This window comes from Capricornis sumatraensis, chromosome 13 (assembly GCF_032405125.1).
Source record: "Capricornis sumatraensis isolate serow.1 chromosome 13, serow.2, whole genome shotgun sequence".
NCBI lineage: Eukaryota > Metazoa > Chordata > Mammalia > Artiodactyla > Bovidae > Capricornis > Capricornis sumatraensis.
In genome coordinates, this window is record NC_091081.1 from 22182236 (window position 1) to 22204447 (window position 22212).

The 22212-nt window shown below is 38.7% G+C and overlaps 1 protein-coding gene across 1 annotated transcript in view; it reads right to left on the reverse strand.

The window, feature by feature from the left end:
- Nucleotides 1-551: 551 nt before the first annotated feature.
- NT5DC1 (5'-nucleotidase domain containing 1) overlaps nucleotides 552-22212 on the reverse strand; it is a 114889-nt gene continuing 93228 nt past the window's right edge. The window contains exons 7-12 of the mRNA XM_068985539.1: nucleotides 19464-19638; nucleotides 16106-16203; nucleotides 14494-14612; nucleotides 13299-13451; nucleotides 10169-10337; nucleotides 552-2356 (exon numbers count right to left, since the gene is read on the reverse strand). Of these exons, the coding sequence (XP_068841640.1) occupies nucleotides 2241-2356; nucleotides 10169-10337; nucleotides 13299-13451; nucleotides 14494-14612; nucleotides 16106-16203; nucleotides 19464-19638 (830 nt within the window). The 3' untranslated portion in view covers nucleotides 552-2240. The remainder of the gene's footprint in view (nucleotides 2357-10168; nucleotides 10338-13298; nucleotides 13452-14493; nucleotides 14613-16105; nucleotides 16204-19463; nucleotides 19639-22212) is intronic.

A 22212-nucleotide genomic window follows, 5' to 3' on the forward strand; every position in this document is an offset into this window, starting at 1 on the left:
TGCCTTTTTACTTCATGTAACTTTATTATCAAATATACAGTTTTTCTTCTCTAATATCGTCTTTAAAAATTTTGATGATTATTTTTCTGGCACTTTTTAGAAACAAATAATAATTTAAAAAGTTTAAATACAATTCAACAGAAGATCATTCATTAGAAGCACTGACTGCTCTGCTAGTAAAGTGGGAGGAAACTTGGATATAAACTTTAATTTCCTCTTTTGACAAGATGGAAAAAACGGAAAGGTGGTAACTTGTTCAGATTTCTTAGGTAGGTACTGATAAGACGAGCACCAGAACTTCTGACTTGAATGAATTTCTTCCGCTCCTCAGTGGCTAAAAGAATGAAATTAACTTATTTGGAGGTTCTCATTTTTCATATTAACAATAGTTTAGAAGTATTTAAAGATGTATTATTCTTTGTCATTGACAAAAAACATGCATAAGGAAAAATAGCTTTATTTTTAAAAGAAATCAAAGGTCTACAGGAAAGTATACATGAAAACAGCATCTTTCACTTGATTGTGCATGCTCTTTATTATATTCCAATGAGATTTTAGAAATCAATTTCAAAGCCATTAACATTTATTAACAGATATTGAAGAAAGCTACTGCCTTTGAGGGAAAAAAATTCAGTAACTGTTTACCTACCCTGAGATACTCAATCCCACAATATATTTGGGATTATTTGAGCATTTAAAAATTTAACAAAATATTTATCTTTTCATTGCATCTATCAACATGTTAAACTCTTGGCTACAAACCAAGTAAAATGATGGTGACCAGTGTTTTCTGATTCTGTCCATGATGGACAGAGTGAAACTACAGCATAAAGAGTAGCCAGGAATTTATACTGTAAACATTATCTGGGTCCAAACATCTTGCAACAAACCGCTACTAATATGACTACATGTAGCACACAGAACACCCTGGACTGCAATACATCTATAAAACCTTTTAAAAATAATTCTTTTCAACCTTTTTCATTATCACTGCCCTTTGCCCTAGAAGAAAAAAATACATTTAATAAATTTAGCTTTAAATTACACTTCTCCCTAATGAGAGAAATACTAAGGAATAAGATTTGATTGTGTAGAATAGAGATATGGAGAACCATAATCTACTGCGTTGAGATTTTTTTTACACCAAGAACCAATTATTGCCCCACTGAGAATACACAACTTAAAGTGAATGAAAAGTGAACTAGACATTAGGGAGGAAAATGAAGAAAACATTAGGGAGGGAAAAAAAAACCCCTAATGATTAACACTGGAGGCTGAAATAGTTGGCTTCTTCTATCATCCAGGTCCCATCATGGCTGAGAGGTCTCAGAAGACATCATGTCTATCTCCTTGTTTTGGAAATTAGGAAAATAGTATAAAATCTGATAGTTTGGAATAATAATTTAATCTTACTAGACTTGGTGTTTTTGACTATAAATTGAAACAACAGGTAGAGACCAGTTATTCTCAATTTTGGCTGCATTTTCCTGGGACATATTAAAGTTGTCAATGTTCATCTGTACCCCCAGACCAATTAAACCATATCTGGAGGTTATAGTCTAGCCAGTGGTTCTTAAACTTTAGTGTGAGTCATACTGTAATTAAATGCAGATTGCTGGGTCACAGTCCCAGATTTTCTCATTCTATAGGTCTGGGATGGGGTGTGCAAATTTACACTTATATCAAGTTTGCATGTGCTGCTATGCTAGTGGTTTGGGGACCACACTTTGAGGGCCACTGGTCTAGGTAAATGTGTAAATATGCATGCGTATGCAAGAACACTGGAGTGGGTTGCCATTTCCTTCTCCAACGCATGAAAGTGAAAAGTGAAAGGGAACTCGCTCAGTCGTGTCCGACTCTTCATGACCCCATGGACTGCGGCCTACCAGGCTCCTCTGTCCATGCGACTTTCCAGGCAAGAGGACTGGAGTAGGGTGCTGTTGCCTTTCCCATGTGTATATATAGCCCCAGGTAATTGTAATTTCAGAACTACTAGTATAGAAAATATTAATAAGATTCTTTTCAACTCTAAGATACTGAGATTTTAACATAACAAGTGTCGTTGGGTCAAGACAATCTCTATAGAAAGGAGCCCTATGGAAAACATACCAATTTCTTGGTCACGTTTCATTAATAATTTTGTTTCTATAAAGCATTTTACAGTAGTTTTTGAAAATTAACATTTTTACAGTATATTTGCTGCATATATGGTTTTTCACTCATTTTTTGGTAAAGATAGTTTATTTGGCTGTCAGTTTTCCAGCATTTGATAAGACCATTGGAGGGTTTGGATAATAGCCTGCTGTTTTTGAATTATTTGAAGAGAACCTTGTAAATTTGTAGTCCAGGGGTAATTCTGGAAAAAAAAAAATTATTCTGCAGATCTCAGAAGGCCTTTTATAAATATAAACAAATCAATATTTGATAGTTATTTATAATAAAACATTTTTTAGAGTTTCATAATTTTAATATTTCTTTTGTCACCAGGATAGGTTGCACCTGGAATGAACAGTGTAGATGTCTTTTCCTATACAATGTACAGTTAATATTTAAGTCAAATTACATTTAGAGATATTGCAAATTATATTCAGAGCTCTAACTAGTGAATAAACTCCTTTATTGATTCGCTACACAAAAGTAAATACACAAAATAGGAATACTCCTCTGATTTGTTTTTTAAATTTAAATACCTCTAAGGCTTTATCCAGAAACTTACGTAACTGGTAAATGAGAACTTAATCTTCATGCATGTGTGCGTGCTAAGTTGCTTTAGTCATGTCTGACTCTTTGTGACCCTATGGGCCCTGGAGCCTGCCAGACTCTTCAGTCCATAGGATTCTCCAGGCAAGAATACTGGAGTGGGTTGCCAAGCTATCCTCCAGGGAATCTTCCCAACCCAGGGATCAAACCTGTGTCTCTTATGTCTCCTGCATTGGCAGGCAGGTTTTTTTTTATCACTAGCTCCACTTGGGAAGGCAATAATCTTCATAGCCCTGAGTAGTAAGAGAGTTATGAACAATAATCTTTGAATGGTTAGCTAAATAATTCCAATATGCACAATATGGCAACTTTTTCATATGATAAGCATCGCACACACACAGCCACAAGAGGAATGGGTGGAGAGAACACAAAATTAATACTTTCTCGACTGTGGGACATTGTGACATTTTCATATAAATATCTCAAAAGCTAGCCTTTGGATATATTCTTTCTAAGTTTCTTCAAAGAACCATTACCAGAAATATTACAAGTGAAACATTAAGACCTAGGTCATGTAATAATTATTCATTCCACATGCAGATACTGGTTAGTAATCCTTATTTCACAAATTTTACAGGTAAAACATCATTTGGTAGTACTGAGTATTCTGAAAATGATACTAAAATAAAAATTTTATTTTAAATGCCAGTGAGAATCATTAAGACCCAAACAGTTAAATCCTTATGAGGAAAAAACTAGTGCTGAAAATTGCGAAGAAGGAACACTGCCTTTCTGAGGTCAGAGAAAACTAAGATTACTATGAACAGAAAAACATTCAATATTTTTCAGTATTAATGAATTTCACTGGTCTTCACTGCTTCAAGTTAGCTGGAGTGTATCTTCAGCCATTAAGTCTCATAAAAAAGCACTGGAAATAAAATTGATAAAACTGAGTTTCAAAAATAGTGCACCTGAGGTTCTGGATTTCTTGTAAGCCACCAAAATGATACAGGCTAAGAGCTGACCCAACTACCTCTTTCTCCATCTTTCCTATACACTTCCTAAAGTAAAGGTAGCTATTATTAAAAGGTTAAAATGATTACACTATCAAAATGCTTATAAAGCAAACACTGCAGTAATATATATTGCAAATTTTATAACATCTATAAAAACTGCTTCTAAGGAAATTCTGAAAGAGATGGGAATACCAGACCACCTGACCTGCCTCTTGAGAAACCTGTATGCAGGTCAGGAAGCAACAGTTAGAACTGGACATGGAACAACAGACTGGTCTCAAATAGGAAAAGGAGTGCGTCAAGGCTGTATATTGTCACCCTGCTTATTTAACTTCTATGCAGAGTACATCATGACAAACGCCGGGCTGGAGGAATAACAAGCTGGAATCAAGATTGCCGGGAGAAATCTCAATAACCTCAGATATGCAGATGACACCACCCTTATGGCAGAAAGGGAAGAGGAACTAAAGAGCCTCTTGATGAAAGTGAAAGAGGAGAGTGAAAAAACTGGCTTAAAGCTCAACCTTCAGAAAAATAGGATGATGGCATGTGGTCCCATCACTTCATGGCAAATAGATGGGGAAACAGTGGCTGACTTTTATTTTTCTGGGCTCCAAAATCACCGCAGATGGTGACTGCAGCCATGAAATTAAAAGACGCCTACTCCTTGGAAGGAAAGTTATGACCAACCTAGACAGCATATTAAAAAACAGAGACATTGCCAACAAAGTCAAGGCTAGTCAAGGCTATGGTTTTTCCAGTGGTCATATATGGATGTGAGAGTTGGGACTATAAAGAAAGCTGAGCGCTGAAGAATTGATGCTTCTGAACTGTGATGTTGGAGAAGACTCTTGAGAGTCCCTTGGACTGCAAGGAGATACAACCAGTCCATCCTAAAGATCAGTCCTGGGTTTTCATTGGAAGGACTGATGTTGAAGCTGAAACTCCAATACTCTGGCCGCCACCTGATGTGAAGAGCTGACTCATTTGAAAAGACCCTGATGCTGGGAGGGATTGAGGGCAGGAGAGAAGGGGACGACAGAGGATGAGATGGTTGGATGGCATCACCGACTTGATGGACATGGGTTTGGGTGGACTCCGGGAGTTGGTGATACATAGGGAGGCCTGGCGTGCTGCGGTTCATGGGGTCATAAAAAGTCAAGACATGACTGAGTGACTGAACTGTCTGAAGCATTTAAATGTCAATGAGAGAATCACATCTAACAGAATATGGACGAATAAAGAAACTTTCCCTGGTGACTCAGATGGCAAAGAATTCGCCTGCAATGCAAGAGACCTAGGTTCGATCCCTGGGTCAGGAAGATCCCCTGGAGGAGGGAATGGCTACCCACTCCAGTATTTTTGCCTGGAGAATTCCATGGATGGAGAAGCCTGGTGGGCTTCAATCATCGGGTTGCAAAGAATCGGACATGACTAAGCATGCAAAGAAACATTACATGAATTCAGGAAGATTTCAAGTGACAATGGTGAGTATCAGGTTTTTCATTCCCTATCTCCTTTAAAACAGAAATTTTATTCTGTCTTCCAGGTAGCACAGGAAGCAGAAAGTCTACCAAGGTTAAGAAACTGGGTGTGGAACAGCCAAACTGAGGTCAGATGACTATGCTGTTAAAGAAGAGGATGTCCAGATTGGGGATTCACCAAGAGGGAGATATCTGCATCTGTCTTAGAAAAATCACTGTTGGGTGCTGTTTGGAAGAAAAGACAATGACAGACAACCAAATTCTTGTTTACCACAGTGATCTTCTATTAAACTGTACACTGAATACACTATCAACCACATTATCTAACAATTACATGAACTGAACCAAAATGAATATGCTTAAACAGTTAAGTTCAGTGTAAAACAGAAATACAACAACTCTTGTGACTTTTCTTTTCTTTAAGATATTGCCAGGATAACATTTATATAAAGATTTTAAAAGCCAAGACCATCATACTGTTTTTCTTTCAGCCTTTTTTTTTTTTTTTTGGAGGCAGATTACACAGTACTATCCAAATTTACTGAATATGTTACTGAAATAATTTCAAGTTCTGTGAGAGGATTTCCTTATGAGAATGTGATCATAAGCATTGAGTGCTAAGTTAAAGAGAAACGAATACTTTGCTGTTTGAGGAAATGTCTTAGGCATCAAAATCAATACTGAATATAATATACCAACTCTCATTCTTTCTCCACAAAAAAATCTACTTTAGCTTTGTTTGACTACTGATGAGTCCAATTAAGTATTTTCTCCTAAAAAAAGTTAGAAGACAAAGGCTCTGCCAAGTTCTTTTTCATGGTGCTGAGGAAGAAAACTTTGGGAAAATGAAAATGAGAGACACACTGATTTTGTTATTGCTTCTTGAAGGAGAAGTGATTACCCTAGAAGACGGGATTATTTTCCCATTTTTTTGGAGAAATATTTAAATCCTAGAATGGAGAGTCACTTTTCTTTGAGTCTCACTCTTTCACAACCATATCCCACTGAACAGCTTTTAGAATAATTCAAGTACTTTAGAATAGTTCATTGACTTCCATTATCACAAAATCCTACTCTCACTATAAATTTGAGTCCCTTTGAAGGAAAGAAAGTGAAATATAAAAACTGAAAATGACAGTGTAATTCTGGGCCGGTCCCTCCCTTTACCATTAACATGGTACTGGAGAAGGGGGCGGCAGAGGAAAAGATGGTTAGATAGCAACACCCACTCAGTGGATATGAATCTGAGCAACACCCACTCAGTGGATATGAATCTGAGCAAACTCCAGGAAATAGTGCGAGAGAGGGAAGTCTGGCATGCTGCAGTCTATGAGGTCGCAGAGTCAGACATATCTTAGTGAATGAATGACAATAAACATGGTATTGTCTCTTTTCATCTTTTGATATTCAAACTTTCTGCATCTTTCTGTCCCCATTTTGAGTTTTAAAATTATTTTACATAATTAGATCAGTATGTGTATCATTACAATTCTTTTCAAAGTTATTAACATCTTATTAGAGATTATGATATGCATTTGTGGTTTGACAGCTCTCATCCTTTGCCTTATATGTTAGAACACTTTAACTCCAGCCACTCTAATATGAGATTTATATGCCCCTGGTGTCAGGTCTTAAACTTCTTTCCTTATTCAAACCTCATAGGATGAAAACAAATTGTTTCCAACTGCAAATATTCACATATTTACAGTTCCAATTTATTCACATATCCTTTTGTTGCTGTATATTCATTTATTCTTGTGTTTCTAGTCTTCCAATAGGGATCATTTTCACTTTTGCATGAGCAACAATACCCTTTAGTGTCTTCCATAGCGCAGGTCTTCTGGAGATACACTTCCTCCATTTCTGTCTGAAAGTGAAGTTGCTCAGTAGTGTCTGACTCTTTGTGACCCCGTGGACTGTAGCTCACCAGGCTCCTCCGTCCATGGGATTTTCCAGGCAAGAGTACTGGAGTGGTTTGCCATTTCCTTCTCCACGGGATCTTCCCGACCCAGGGATCGAACCCGGGTCTCCCGCATTGCGGGCAGACGCTTTACCGTCTAAGGCCACAGAGAAGCTCCATTTCTGTCTATACATACTTTTTTTTAAATCATTTAATGATATTTTTACTGGGTATAGAATTCTATCAAGGGTGACAACCATTTTCTCCCAGTAATTTAAAGATATCACTCTATGGTCTTTTGGCTTTTCTCACTCTTTTGTTGAAGTACTCCTTTGAAATCAATGTCTTTATTCTCTGACTGCTTTTAGTATTTCTTAATTATTTGGTCTTTAGCAGTTAACTTTGGGATTTCCTTTTAGCAGTTAACTTTGGGTATTGTGTTTCAGTTCTTTGGGCTTCTTAAACTTTTGGCTTTTTTTTTTTTTCTCATCATTTTTGGAAAGTCTATAGCTACTACTTTTTAGCTTATTCTCTCATTGCCTAAGTTTCTAATGACAGGAATCTTACTCCTCATTCTATCTCCTGTGTCTCATAGTCCCTCTGCTTGTATCTCCCATGCTTTTTCCTCTTCAGGATTTACTGTGGATATTTTTTGGCTGATTTTCCAGGATACCAGTGCACTTTCCCTGTGGCTACTCTTCTCTTAAACCTATCCATTCAGTTCTTAATTTTGACTTTTTAATAAGAATTTTCACTTTCCCAAGTTTTTATATATCTACCAAATTTCTCATTCCTTTCTTTTCTATCCTTGAAGTTGGTTACTTCTGTTAGTGTAGTCTTATATCCTTGCATACCTGGCTATTTTTTCATTATGTGCTGAACACTATATAAATTAAAAAAAAATAATTTGAGTCCTCAAAGACTTTTATCTGCCTCAAAAGAAGAATGATTTAAAGTTGAGCTTCAAGGAGTACATAAAAAGGTAATGAGATGAAAGAAAATCTCAGTCACCAAAATCTCTATTAGAGAAAGCATTGTATTGGTCCTAAAGTAAGTATCTGAATTAACCATTATTAGTCAAAGGTAAGAATAACCCACAGGGTGTAGATGCATGCTCAAGAAACAGGGATCACCTGCTAAGTTGTCCTGTATGACCAGGAAGTAAAGGATTTAAAGTTCTCTTTGAAAAGAGAAGGAGAAAGAGATCAGAGAAGGAAAATCCCACAAATGGCAAGAAAAAGAAGAACAAGAACACATGTATTGGATGGTTAAACCATAACCAAAAAAGGTTTAAATAAAATATATATAAAAAAAGCTGAGCTTCAATTCCTGTGAATGCCTACTTCTAATTCATCCTTCAGGGTCTCAAGACGTATTGAGAGAGTCCACCAGGTCTATCCCTCCTTTGGCAGGTCTTACCCCGCCCCCCTCCACTTTCTACCCCTGTACATTCATGAAACTACCAAAAAAGCCACTCACTTCTTCGGGTGCCCTCTCTTCAGTTAGCAAAGAGGAGGAAAAGCAGGCCCCAAAGTCAGCGTCACCCAGCTGGGCCTCCTTAGCATCCTGTCCTTGTAACTTTCCCCTAGCTTTATCCTGTGACTCCAGGCTGATTAAAAAAAAAAAAAAAAAAGTGCAGCATTTGCAGTTGGTTCCAGCAGACAGGCAAGTCCTAATTACCTCAGCTGCCAAATCTATATGTTATCCAAGAGAAACCTACAGATGTCATGGAAAATTTTCTTCTTTTAAAGAAAAAAATTTCACTGTTTGCAGATGACATGATACTATACATGGAAAACCCTAAAGATAGTATCAGAAAATTACTAGAGCTAATCAGTGAATTTAGCAAAGTTGCAGAATACAAAATCAATACACAGAAATCACTTGCCTTTCTATATACTAACAATGAAAAAAATCAAAGAGAAATTAAGGAATCAATCCCATTCACCATTGCTACAAAAAGAATCAAATATCTAGGAATAAACTTACCTAAGGAGACAAAAGATCTGTACACAGAAAATTATAAGACACTAATGAAAGAAAGCAAAGATGACATAAACAGATGGAGAGATATTCCATGTTCCTGGGGAGGAAGAATCAATATTGTGAAAATGACTATACTACCAAATGCAATCTACAGATTCAATGCAATGCCTATCAAATTGCCAATGGCATTTTTTCACAGAACTAGAACAAAAAATTTCACAATTCATATGGAAACACAAGACTCCGAATAGCCAAAGTCATCTTGAAAAAGAAGAATGGAGCTGGAGGAATCAATCTTCCTGATTTCAGATTATATTACAAAGCTACAGTCATCAAGACAGTATGGTACTGGCACAAAAACAGAAATATAGACCAATGGAACAAGACAGAAAGCCCAGAAATAAATCCATGCACCTATGGGTACCTTATTTTTGACAAAGGAGGCAAGAATATAAGAGCGGGCAAAGACAGCCTCTTCAATAAATGGGGCTGGGAAAACTGGACAGCTACATGTGAAAGAATGAAATTAGAATACTTCCTAACACCATACACAAAGATAAACTCAAAATGGACTAAAGACATAAATGTAAAACTAGAAACTAAAAACTTCTTAGAGGAAAAACATAGGCAGAACACTCGATGACATAAATCAAAGCAAGATCCTCTATGACTCACCTCCTAGAGCAATGGAAATAAAAACAAAAGTAAACAAGTGGGACCTGATTAAACTTAAAAGCTTTTGCACAGCAAAGGAAACTGTAAGCAAGGGGAAAAGACAACCCGTGGAATGGGAAAAAATAACAGCAAATGAAACAACTTCACTCTGTGTAATAGGTTCTAGGTTCATCTACATCATTAGAAGTGACTCAAATGTGTTTCTTTATGGCTGAATAATATTCCTTTGTGTATATGTACCACAACTTCTTTATCCATTCATCTCTCGATGGACATCTAGGTTGCTTCCATGTTCTAGCTATTGCAGTGCTGCAGTGAACACTGGGATACATGTGTCTTTTTCAATTTTAAAACTCTTCCTCAGTGCACAGTAACAGGTAAAGCTTCTTAAGTATTTTCCCTCTTACCTGCTATTGCTTCAATACTTGGAATTGCAATAGTGCTGTAAGCACTGATTCGCTTACAAGACCATGTATAAACCAAGGAATCTTCTCTATTTTCCAGTCTGGAAACTGAGTCAATAAAAAAGGAGCCCCATTTTTTAGATGTTGTATTTAGAGGCTTTGCCTTTGATCCCTGAAATAAGAAACAGAATAATGAAACTGATTAATAAGCATTCAACCTCATTTTCCCCACAATTAAGTAAATCAAAATAGAAAAACTCTGCAGAAATTTCAGTTGTTCAGCCAGACCATATAAAAAGTTAAAACAAAGCTCAGCAGTCCTTCAAGCGTTTCCCCAGTGGCTCAACAGTAGAGTCCAGCTGCCAATGCAGGAGACACAGGTTCGATCCCGGGGTCAGGAAGATCCCCTAAAGAAGGAAATAGCAACCCACTCCAGTACTCTCACCTGGGAAATCCCACGAACAGAAGCCTGGCGGACTACAGTCCATGGGGTTGCAGAAGTCAGACACAACTAAACACCAAAGTACTCCTTTGAAGTACTCTCTTCTGGCTTTGCCTGGGAACGCCTTTCTCAGCCTTTGGGACCTGGTGTGGATGCCACCTAGGATGTTTTCCTTGACTTTCCACACTTAGGTGAGATTAGGTCTCCTCCTCCATTTTCTCACACTCTTGAGTTTATTCCTAATATAGTACTTTTCAAACCATCTTGCAATTATCATACTATTTACTTTTTGCCCTGGACAGATTATGTACTATGTAAGGTTAAGAACTATCTCATGTATTAGTGTATTGCTAGGGCCTAGTGCCTAGGACATAGCAGGCACAGAAAAAATGTAGACTAAATAAAAGATTCATTCAAGAAATACTTCTCAGTGTTTTATAGGTGTAGTATAAAATTAAGAATGAAAAAAAATCCCATCACACCCATATAATTTGAGTTATAAAATCTGTCATCCTTTCTGGATGAAAGTTTTGTTTGAGAGCATCAGAGAGTCCCAAATATGCCTTTAGACTCATGATTCTTTCTGCTGGAACTCAATCTGTGAAGCAAGATGAAAATACATGTTTTTCAGATGATGCTGTTTAGATGGTGTTTAGAAATCCCTTATCAAGAATCTATTTGGATTTCACCAAACATACTAAAAGCAGTATGGAATACAAATATCTGTGCTACTGTGTATGCATTTAAGGTGCATTTAAATATAATTTCTCAAGGTGTAAAGAGAAGCTTATAGTGTAACTTCTTTATTTGGTTCATTGTCTTTGTCTAATGAGTCTAAGGAGAGATGACTCACATCGCACAGACTATATGTAGATAATGGTTCTGCCAACACCGAGTGGCAATCTGGGCTGCATGTTATTCCTCTGAGAAGAGGAAAGCAGACTTGTTTACCCTTTCTGGTTCAATGTATTACGGATGCTGTTACTGTCTAAATGTTCATGTCCTTCCAAAATTTGTATGTCGAAACTCTAATCCCCAAGATGATGTAATTATGAGGTGAGGCCTTGAAGAGGTACTTAAGTCATGAAGGTGAAGCTCTCATGAATGGGGTTAGTGTTCTGATAAAAAAGAGCCCAGAAAGCCCATTATGTAACGTTGTGTTTGTAATGAATTAGCAAGGAAAGGGGTCTATGGGAGAAGATGGAGCTACTGTTTACATAATGCCGTGTCTCACTTTCTTTTCATTGTCTGTGCATTCTCAACTCATTGTAAAGAAACCAAATTTCCTTATTTCTCTTTAAGGGCAACTTCCTCCACAATCCCTCAAGTTATAGGGTCTACCTCCTGGAAGGTTATCTTAAAACTCTTAACTAAGTCCACAGAGCTATGCAGTTCACAGAGTTTCCAGTGTCACACTGAAGACTAAATGTTACTCAACAGAAACCTTGTAGAACCTGACTCCTTTATTCTCACATAGTAGTCTTTGTTCTTTAGAACACTTTTAGGTTTACAGATAAGTAGGGCAGACAGTATGGAGACTTCTTAAATACGTTGCCTCTGCTGCTGCTGCTGCTGCTTCAGTCGTGTCCGACTCTGTGCGACCCCAGAGATGGCAGCCCACGAGGCTCCCCCGTCCCTGGGATTCTCAAGGCAAGAACACTGAAGTGGGTTGCCATTTCCTTCCCCAATGCAGGAAAGTGAAAAGTGAAAGTGAAGTTGCTCAGTCGTGTCCGATTCTTAGCGACCCCATGGACTGCAGCCTACCAGGCTCCTCCGTCCATGGGATTTTCCAGGCAAGAGTACTGGAGTGGGGTGCCACTGCCTTCTCCGATGTTGCCTCTGGTCCACCCCTAACACGATCTCTCCTCTTAGTAACATTTTGTATTAATTACTGTGTTATGTTTGTTACAACCGTGCTCCATTTATTCATCCCCTTCCCCTCTGAGCCCTGGGGCATTCACCGGTCTCTTCCCTGTCCCTACATGTCTGTCTTTTCCAGAATGTCATACAGCGGCGTACAGAATGTAGCCTTTCAGACTAGCTTCCTTCCCTTCTTTCCCCGTAACATGCACTTTAGGTTCCTCCATGTTTCTCCATGGCTTGATAGTTTCTATTATTTTTTGATTTGCTCTTTGGTTTTTGACTTTTTAGATTCTTCCACTGGAATGAATTTAGAAGAATGCATAGTGCATTTTATTTTCTGATCTTTCTTTTTTTTCTGCTTATTTTTGCTTCTATATACTACTTTCCCTTCCTAGACTGATGACATACTTTACTTTTCTTTCCCTCCAAGTTCACTGGGGGTGGCTCGGGAGTAAGTTTAAGGGAGCTACCAATTTTGGAAGTTAGACCCATGGAAAGAGAGCACGATGGCTTTCATGGCTAAGCCAAAGAGACAGAGTGTAACTACAGCGCGTCAGGATCTGGCTGCCTCGTCATCAGCCAAAGCACAGCTGTGGTGCCACAGCACTGAATGAAAGCAGGGAGCCCAGAAGACAGACAGATGGTCAACGGCTTTATCTCAGCATCATTTAAAAACTACCCACAGGATCAACTGCAGAGTCGAGAGGGCATGAATACCACAGTTAAGTGCCAACAGACTTCACTGCTCATGGCAGAAACAAGCACTTTCTAAGATATGACAAACATAAAGGTCTTTCTTCCAAGGAGAAAACTAAACGAGACTCTTACCTCATATTTTCCTTTTTTCTCTTCAGGTTCTGATTCCTCAGGCTTCCCATCTTTGTCCCCTCGGAGCTCTTCGAGGATAAGGACTGTCTCCCAATTACTATAATGACAGGCTGGGAAAATATCTGAATGCATGCTGTCACCAAAGTAAACAACCTATAAGTCAGACAGCAAATTTTGTCTGAGACATGAGGACTGTGAAGGCGAGTGACGGTCATTTCACAAAAGGCACAAGAAAATTCCTTAACAGCTATCAGAGTAAGTCATGTAAAAGCTGCATAAGCATCTTAAATTTCCTTGGATAACTTCACAAGTGACCACTGACTTGTTCCATTTGATTCACAGGGTGTCAGGTTTAAGAAATTACACAATTCATTTGCATGCAGAAGAACAGCAGAAGATAAGTGAACTTAATTCAAATTTCTGAAATGAAAATGAAAGAGCCCAAATGTTTACAGTTAAACCTGCCCCTGGAATTGAAGAGCTGGTGACATTCTGGAGACGGCCTGTTATAGAGGATTAGACTAGCAAGAACACTCACAACAGAACCAATTCACCAAAGTTTATAGGCCCCACTCACACCTGCTGAAACAGAGTCTCTGAGAGTGGGTGGGGTGAGGCAGGTGGACTCCAGGAGCCTCCCCAGGTATTCTGAGGCAAAGCTCACAGACGAGGAAACTAGGTTAAGAGCATATGAGCTAGAACCTCCAAGTCAGAGGCCCCAGGGGGCTGTGACGCTGTGCAAACCAGTGGATCAGGGCTCAGTGATGGACTGACCCATCCTTCTCACGGGGCTCGTGGCAAACATTTTTTAGAAGGAAGTGTCCTGCTATTAAAAATATACCAATGTCCAACATCAACAATATGACAGGATGTTAAAAGCTAATGTGTCTTTAGTCTGTAGTATAATCAGTTATTGCTGGTTTCACATATAAAAAGGTCCTTGATGGGCAGTTAGCAGGATAACATTCCTCAGGTAACCCACACACTATTCTAGGTCTGTGTTCCTGCTTGGAATATTTGCTTTTCTTTCTTAGAGATAAAAATGTCCATCAAAGGAAAGACTTATTTAAGCAGAAGAGGTAGGCAAGGAGGTTGGCAGATAGTTTTGCGGAATGCATTTAGAGTTACGGTTTTAGTTGACAAAAGTTTCTCTCTCCAAGTGGGCCACAAAGACTCCACCTCAATGAGAAAATACCTTGGGTTCAGGTTTGCCAGTCATTTTCTTCAGAAGTTCATAAAGGTGGACAGCATTCCCTTGGGAGTACCAGCCAGGTTTATCCAGAGATGGCAGCGCCTCCCGCTCCTCGTCATTCTCTGAGAACACAGGTAACAATCATACGTTTTCATCAAGTGATAGCACTCAGCTGGAGAGACCACGGTTTGCGTGGCTGAAGGACATGTATAAGAAGGAACCACGTGGGGATGGCAGCTACCATTCAGCGATCACCTATACATCATGAGCACTTCGTTGACATAAAAAATTCAGAGCAGTTTTAACTTCGCACAAAACAGAGAGGAAGGTACAGAGATATCCCATTTACCCTCTGCCCTCACAAAGGCACAGCCTCTCCCATTACTGGTGGTAATAAAATAGTCCAACATATAATAATGTAAGATGAATTTCTACACAACCTCAGTTATTTTGAACAAAAAATTCTAAAATCACAATTACAGATAATTAAAGCTACATCACAGCTAAAAGTCAAAAGATATTCAGGCCTATTTGGCTGACATTTCAGCAGCCATTTTTTAATTCTTTTATACAATCAAATGAAAACCCTACTATTCTCTAAAGAATAGGTCAAAAATGAGCCATGCTTAGCCTAACATTAAGAGTCTAAGAAGACTCATCATATTCCTGGAGAAACATGGTGAAAATCAATTATTTCTCATGTCTGTCTATCTTTATTTAGTACAGACTGTCTTGCCACGTAAATAATGTGGGTTTGATGGCAACTGGAAAATGATTAACTTACACATTTATTTTTGAAAGCAAACCTACATTTGATATGTAGAGGCCCCCTGTGTAGGAACCATTGGGAAGGGAAGCTTTCTATTGCTTAATAAAAAAATATAAACCTATAGAATCATGATTTCTCAGATACTGGGACTCAATTATTAACAAAAAAGAGAAAATTTCTTCTTTATACGAAAACCAAAACAAAAAACTCACTTTACACAAATATACCCCTCCCCTTCCCTGTTTCCAGCCCCCAGACTGGAAGCTGCTCTGTAGGGTCCTATCCATGCAGGGCAATGTGGAGGGCTTAGAACCTTCGTAACTGGGAAGCTGTGGGACTGAGAAAACTATTAACTCCAGCAGCAGACAGCCAAGGTGGCGTATGAAATCATCAGAGCTGAAGCAGAAGTATACAATCCAAGGGAACAAACTCAAGGAAGTTTCAAGCACCATCTTCATAAACCCAAATGCAATACTTACACATTTCTTCTCATGCTCTATGGGAAGCACCACCCTCCCTTTTTGTGTCTCCATGACAACGGCTGACATCAGTCCCTTGCAACTGCCTCCCTGTGGGCACTCTAAGGTGGCCTCCCAGTTTACTCTGTGTCACCAGGCAGTCACTGCCACCCTGACAGGCAACATGGCCTGTAAGTCCATCCCACGCATTCACCAACTTGCTTATGTGTTTGTAACCTCATGAGGGGAAAGGACACTTATCATCTCTTTAATTCCCTTCGTTGCATCTAACATGAAATTTTGCACATGGCTGTCAGCCAACAGGTTATTTATTAAGTGAATGAATAAATTTTAAACAGGAGAGGAAAGACACAAACTGTGAACTCACCAAGTGTCCGGAAAGGCCTCTGACTTGGTAAATGAGAGAAGAAGCCAGGCTTCAATGCATTTGTAATCACAATGTCAAAAAGATCTTCAAAATCATTCCTAAAAAGCAGTGACATTTTTCATAAGTTTATTTTAAGGAATTAGAAAAGGTCCATAAAAAACAGAACTTAATCTTTGCCTATTTGACCAGAGCATCATTTCTTATTTTTTGATTAAGAAAAAAATAAGAAAGGGGATAGAAGGTGGTCGAGCACTAATTATCCAGACACCACCCTGAAGCATACACATAAGGGGAAAAAAAGCACATTAGCTCATTAACTCTACGTGCTAAGCTGACTTTCTCACTATGGCAACAGTTATAAATTCAACAGTTCTAACATCTATGTATTCACACACTATGTTTTCAAATTTAGGGCCTGAAATTTGTTTTGAATTTATTAGCATCGAGTTATTAATAATTTTGTGTATCTCATGGGTCTTACAGAAAGCCAGCAATGTACTGAGTCAGGAGACATCTTTCAGAGAGTGTTAAAAAATCAGGGTAGTCTTATAATATGGTTATTTTTAGATAATAATAAAAATGTTTTTTTAGTCTGTATTTAATACTATACTATGCCAAAGCCTTTGACTGTGTGGATCACAATAAACTGTGGAAAATTCCTCAAGAGATGGGAATACCAGACCACCTGACCTGCCTCTTGAGAAACCTATATGCAGGTCAGGAAGCAACAGTTAGAACTGGACATGGAACAACAGATTGGTTCCAAACAGGAAAAGGAGTACGTCAAGGCTGTATAGTGTCACTCTGTTTATTTAATTTCTATGCAGAGTACATCATGAGAAACGCTGGGCTGGAAGAAGCACAAGCTGGAATCAAGACTGCCGGGAGAAATATCAATAACCTCAGATATGCAGATGATACCACCCTTAAGGCAGAAAGTGAAGAGGAACTAAAAAGCCTCTTGATGAAAGTGAAAGAAGAGAGTGAAAAAGTTGGCTTAAAGCTCAACATTCAGAAAACGAAGATCATGGATCTGGTACCATCACTTCATAGGAAACAGATGGAGAAACAGTGGAAACAGTGTCAGACTATTTTTTTGGGCTCCAAAATCACGGCAGATGGTGATTGCAGCCGTGAAATTAAAAGACGCTTACTCCTTGGAAGGAGGGCTATGACCAACCTAGACAGCATATTAAAAAGCAGAGACATTACTTTGCCAAGAAAGATCCGTCTAGTCAAGGCTATGGTTTTTCCAGTGGTCATGTATGAATGTGAGAGTTGGACTGTGAAGAGAGCTGAGCACCAAAGAATTGACGCTTTTGAACTGTGGTGTTGGAGAAGACTCTTGAGAGTCCCTTGGACTGCAAGGAGATCCAACCAGTCCATACGAAAGGAGATAGTCCTGGGTGTTCACTGGAAGGACTGATGCTAAAGCTGAAACTCCAGTACTTTGGCCATCTCATGTGAAGAGTTGACTCACTGGAAAAGAGTCTGATGCTTGGAGAGATTGGGAGCCGGAGGAGAAGGGGATGACAGAGGATGAGATGGCTGGATGGCATCACCGACTCAATGGACGTGAGTTTGAGTGAACTCTGGGAGGGGTGATGGACAGGGAGGCCTGGTGTGCTGCAATTCATGAGGTTGCAAAGAATTGGACACGACTGAGTGACTGAACTGAACTGAAGGATTATTTGGGACAGCAAAGGGAAGATAATTCTTGTTTCTGACAGACTCACTATTACATTGGGGAGATAACATTTACTCAACACTTTAGGAATAGTTTTGTAACAGCAGAACTGTACTACAGAGGAATTCAGATATGAAGAAAAATTCTGGTAACCTGCACTAATGAAAAAAAATACTCCCAAGTGTTTACTCTGAAGCATGGTCCTGGTACCAGGACACAAATGTCTCTATAAAAGGCATTTACTTCCCAAGGCACCTGGGACTGCAGCCTTAATTCACTGCAAAGGATCCCATCCCTTAATATTAATAAGAAAGCAGAAAGACACCAACAGACTGTCACTGTGCCACAGGTCAGTCTGAACCTGCACGTGCTGAAAAACATGGGAATCAGGAAACTAAACCAGCCAGCAAGGGGTCAGTCTGGAGGGTAAATTTTGCTTCATACTCACAGCAATTCAGTACAGTGTCTGATAAAATTTGAGGAAACATTAGGGCAAATCTAATAGCCGATTTCAGAATCTAGATCTGACCATGGATATTCCCCATAAGGATGCCATAAATAAGTATTCAGTTCAGTTCAGTTCATTCACTCAGTCGTGTCTGACTGTTTGCGACCCCATGAATCGCAGCATACCAGGCCTCCCTGTCCATCACCATCTCCCGGAGTTCACTCAGACTCACGTCCATCGAGTCGGTGATGCCATCCAGCCATCTCATCCTCTGTCGTCCCCTTTTCCTCCTGCCCCCAATCCCTCCCAGCATCAGAATCTTTTCCAATGAGTCAACTCTTTTCCACCTCTTCACATGAGGTGGCCAAAGTACTGGAGTTTCAGCTTTAGCATCATTCCTTCCAAAGAACACCCAGGGCTGATCTCCTTTAGAATGGACTGGTTGGATCTCCAATGCTTACTAAAATTTATCAATTACTCTGCCTAATACTTTAACCTGTATCAAGCTATTTAAATTTCCCCTAACACCTATGAGGTATTGCTTTTGTTCAGTAGCTAAGTTATGTCCGACTCTCTGCGACCCCATGGACTACAGCATGCCAGGCTTCCTTGTTTGTTCTTCACTATCTCCTGGAGTTTGCTCACTGTCCCATTTTTAAGATGATGAAATGAAGGTTTAGAGAGGTTACAGAACCTACCCCGGGTTACAGAGCAAGTTGCAAGGCAGGGCTTCCGTCCACATCTGCCTTGAGTCTGCACATTTATACTGTCTCGCTGTTCATGGATGTCAGCCCCACACCTGGATGGGTAAATGGTGAAGTGCCCGGCTCCACAGGGAAACTGCTGCAGGGGGCCTGTATTCCAGGTGAGTGTCAGGGAGTATAATCTATAACTCAGTGTCCCTCAAGAATCACCCAAAGCTGAGAAACCACAGACACGGAGGATCGCCTGAAGGACTTGTGGTCTGTCCACAGTATTTTTCAGAAAATCTAAAGCCCATCAGCTGTGAGCGTGCTGGGCCTGGCAATATTGCTCTGCTGCAATGTACTTGGGGCATCTTGCTGTCAGCAGATGTTGAGGGCTGTTACGAGAAACAGCCACGTGTCACTCAGTATTGTTTTATATAATGACATGGTCACCGCTGAACACTTTTAAAAGGGCACTGGTCTAATCTGTTATCAGGATTTTATAAGACCATGAAAACAAAATGACTCACCACTTACCCAAGGATATATTCGCAGAGGAGTCTACAGTAATCACTGTGAGAACTGGTAATTAACATAAGGATTTTGCCAGCATTCTTTAGCTGTCGAAGCCATTTTTTTACTGATTCCGGACAAGTGTGTAAATATTTGCCTGGATCTCTTTTTATTTCTGGAAAATATATTCCACAGTTTTCTGAAAAATAAAAAATATCACAGAGATTAAAAATTTTTTTCTGACTCAGTGTATTCTCAAATAAGTACTTCTCTCTCAAATTATAAAATTAAAAGGATAAAAGCTATGTTCAAACAATCTAGCAACAATGCCATTACTAACTTCTTGAATATTTATTGTTCTTTACTTAAAAACACAATGACTGAAAATGTCAGTTGAAAACATTTTCTGGTTGTTTGACAAGTGTTAAAACAGATAACATAATAAACAAGATATATCAGCACTTTCAAATCAGAGAAAAACTTACTGTATTTGAAATGTCAATAAATATTCTTTTAATCATTCAACAAATACTTGCTGAATTCAGATAACAAACAAATCCGTTTTCAGATAATGCAGCAGGAACACATCTTTGGCATGAAGCAGTGCAGAAAGGAGCTGGGTTCTGTTTCAAATGGAACTGAGACTAGATCTCCTGGGTCTGTTACAGCCCTTGGGAGGCGCTGTGATATTAAATGGAAAAACAAGCCAGAAAAGGCAGGAAGGCAGTGCAACAGACAGAAGTTGAAGAACCTGAGTCACTGAGCTGGCCCAGCTCTGTTCCTTTGGGTCTATAAAGAATCCAGGGAGTCAGCCTGAGCTCCAAGGCAGACGGTGCCAACATTTCGAGAAGTCCTGGTCAGATGCACCCAGTGTTTGATACAGAGCCTTCAAAGTTATGTGTGCTTAGGCAGACAACTGCAGGTTTGGTTGGAATGCGATTAGATTCATACAGCACTTTAGAGATACAGGTTTTGCATCTGCACTGGTAAGCACAAGAGAACCTGAGTTCTTTCCTTAACTGCTAGAGAAAAGACACATGCATGGACAAAACAAGCAGTGAAAGAGCTTCTGCTGAATGATAAAATTCTGCAACAGATATAGTCTATATATCTGTAATTCTGTTCAGTGTCATGCACTTAAAATAAGGGAAATGAAGTTTTTACTTCAAGAACGTTAGGACAAGAAAGAAGAGTCTCTAAGGGGGGGGTGGGGGAAGAAACAAACAACAAAAACAGAAATGGCACCAAATACTGTTATCTGACTGCCCAAATCCACTCTCCCTCTTCTTTGCTGGAGAGCATTCTAATTGTGTTGGAGGTTTCTGAGGGGCTGGGTGCTTAGAGAGGGTGGGTCTCTCTACCAGTTCAACCTAACGGGGTAATTTCTTCCCATGTCCTGGTCATGTGAAACAACTCAATTTAGCAACAGCTTAACCATTAAGGATATCTATTTGCAGCCTACAACAGCTTTCTTCAGAAAATAATACAACGTAAGAGTTATTCATCATCAGACAAAAATATTACTTAACCAAAGAAAGAATGTTGTAAAATGAGAAAAACAGCTGTCAGAGTGCCAAGAACAACAAAAACAAACTTCATGCTCTCGAATTCTGCCCTACAGAGAACATGTGTTCTTGGATCTCTTAATATCCCAGAAGCTATGTAATGGCCCTTGAAAAAATTAAAATATACCTTCTGTTTTTCAGGGATGAGAAGGAACTAGTAAGAAAGGACTAATTTAAGAAAGAAAAACTAATATATTTAAATAGCTAAAAACAGAAATAGTTTGATGAGTAATGATCAAAGCAATGGCAGAAGCTTTGATCTCCCAGGATTTATCTGAGGCAGTCATATGTAAGATTATTTCACCCAGAAAAACAAAGGCTTCTGTAGTAATATTATGGGCTGGATTAACAAAAGATTTGTAGTATGTAATGCTGAAGATACTTAAGCATCTGGTTTCAGAAACAATTGCTGAGAAAAGGCTATTTTTTCCTTAGCTTAATGTGTGCTTACCACACATAAGTGTGGTCAAAATGCCACCTAGTGGTCAAAATGTAAATTACTTTTAAAAAACTATTCCATTTCCAAATGAATTAGAAAAACCAAAACATATACATTTAAACAGAACATTTTGAAATTCCTGCCTAGATTAGTATTAGTTTCCCTTAGTAAGCCTAAACTAAAAGAGTGCAAACATAATAGTTTAGTTGGAGAAAACTGCTCCCTGAGGAAATAATGGAGGTGTTATCGCATTGTTCACAAGCCAGAGAGAAATGAACAAATTAAAAAAGACAAATCCTGTACAAATGGATATTTTATGGTAGATTATGGGTTACTCTTTGTATAAAAGGTCACTAACCGTGGTTGGGGAAAATATTTTTCATTCCTTGTAACCTCAAATCATTAAGGGAATACGAGGTATGTTAATATAAATACACACTCATCTTTTAAAGTTTATTTTTACTGATATAACTAACACATAACGCTGTGCAAGTTTAAGGTGTACAATGTGTTGATGTGACATTTATATACTGTAGGAGACTATTACTGTATTTAGCTAACACATCTATCATGTTGTACAATCATTTCTTTTTCTTTTTTTGTGGTAAGAAAAATTAATTATCTAATCTCTGAGCAATTTTGAAGCTTATAATTTAGTACTGTTGTCCATAATATATACCCTCATTTTTACTGAAATAGTCAAGCTATTAAACCAGAGGAATTTATGTTAAACATATTATGCTGGAATAATAGCTGCCTATTAAATTAT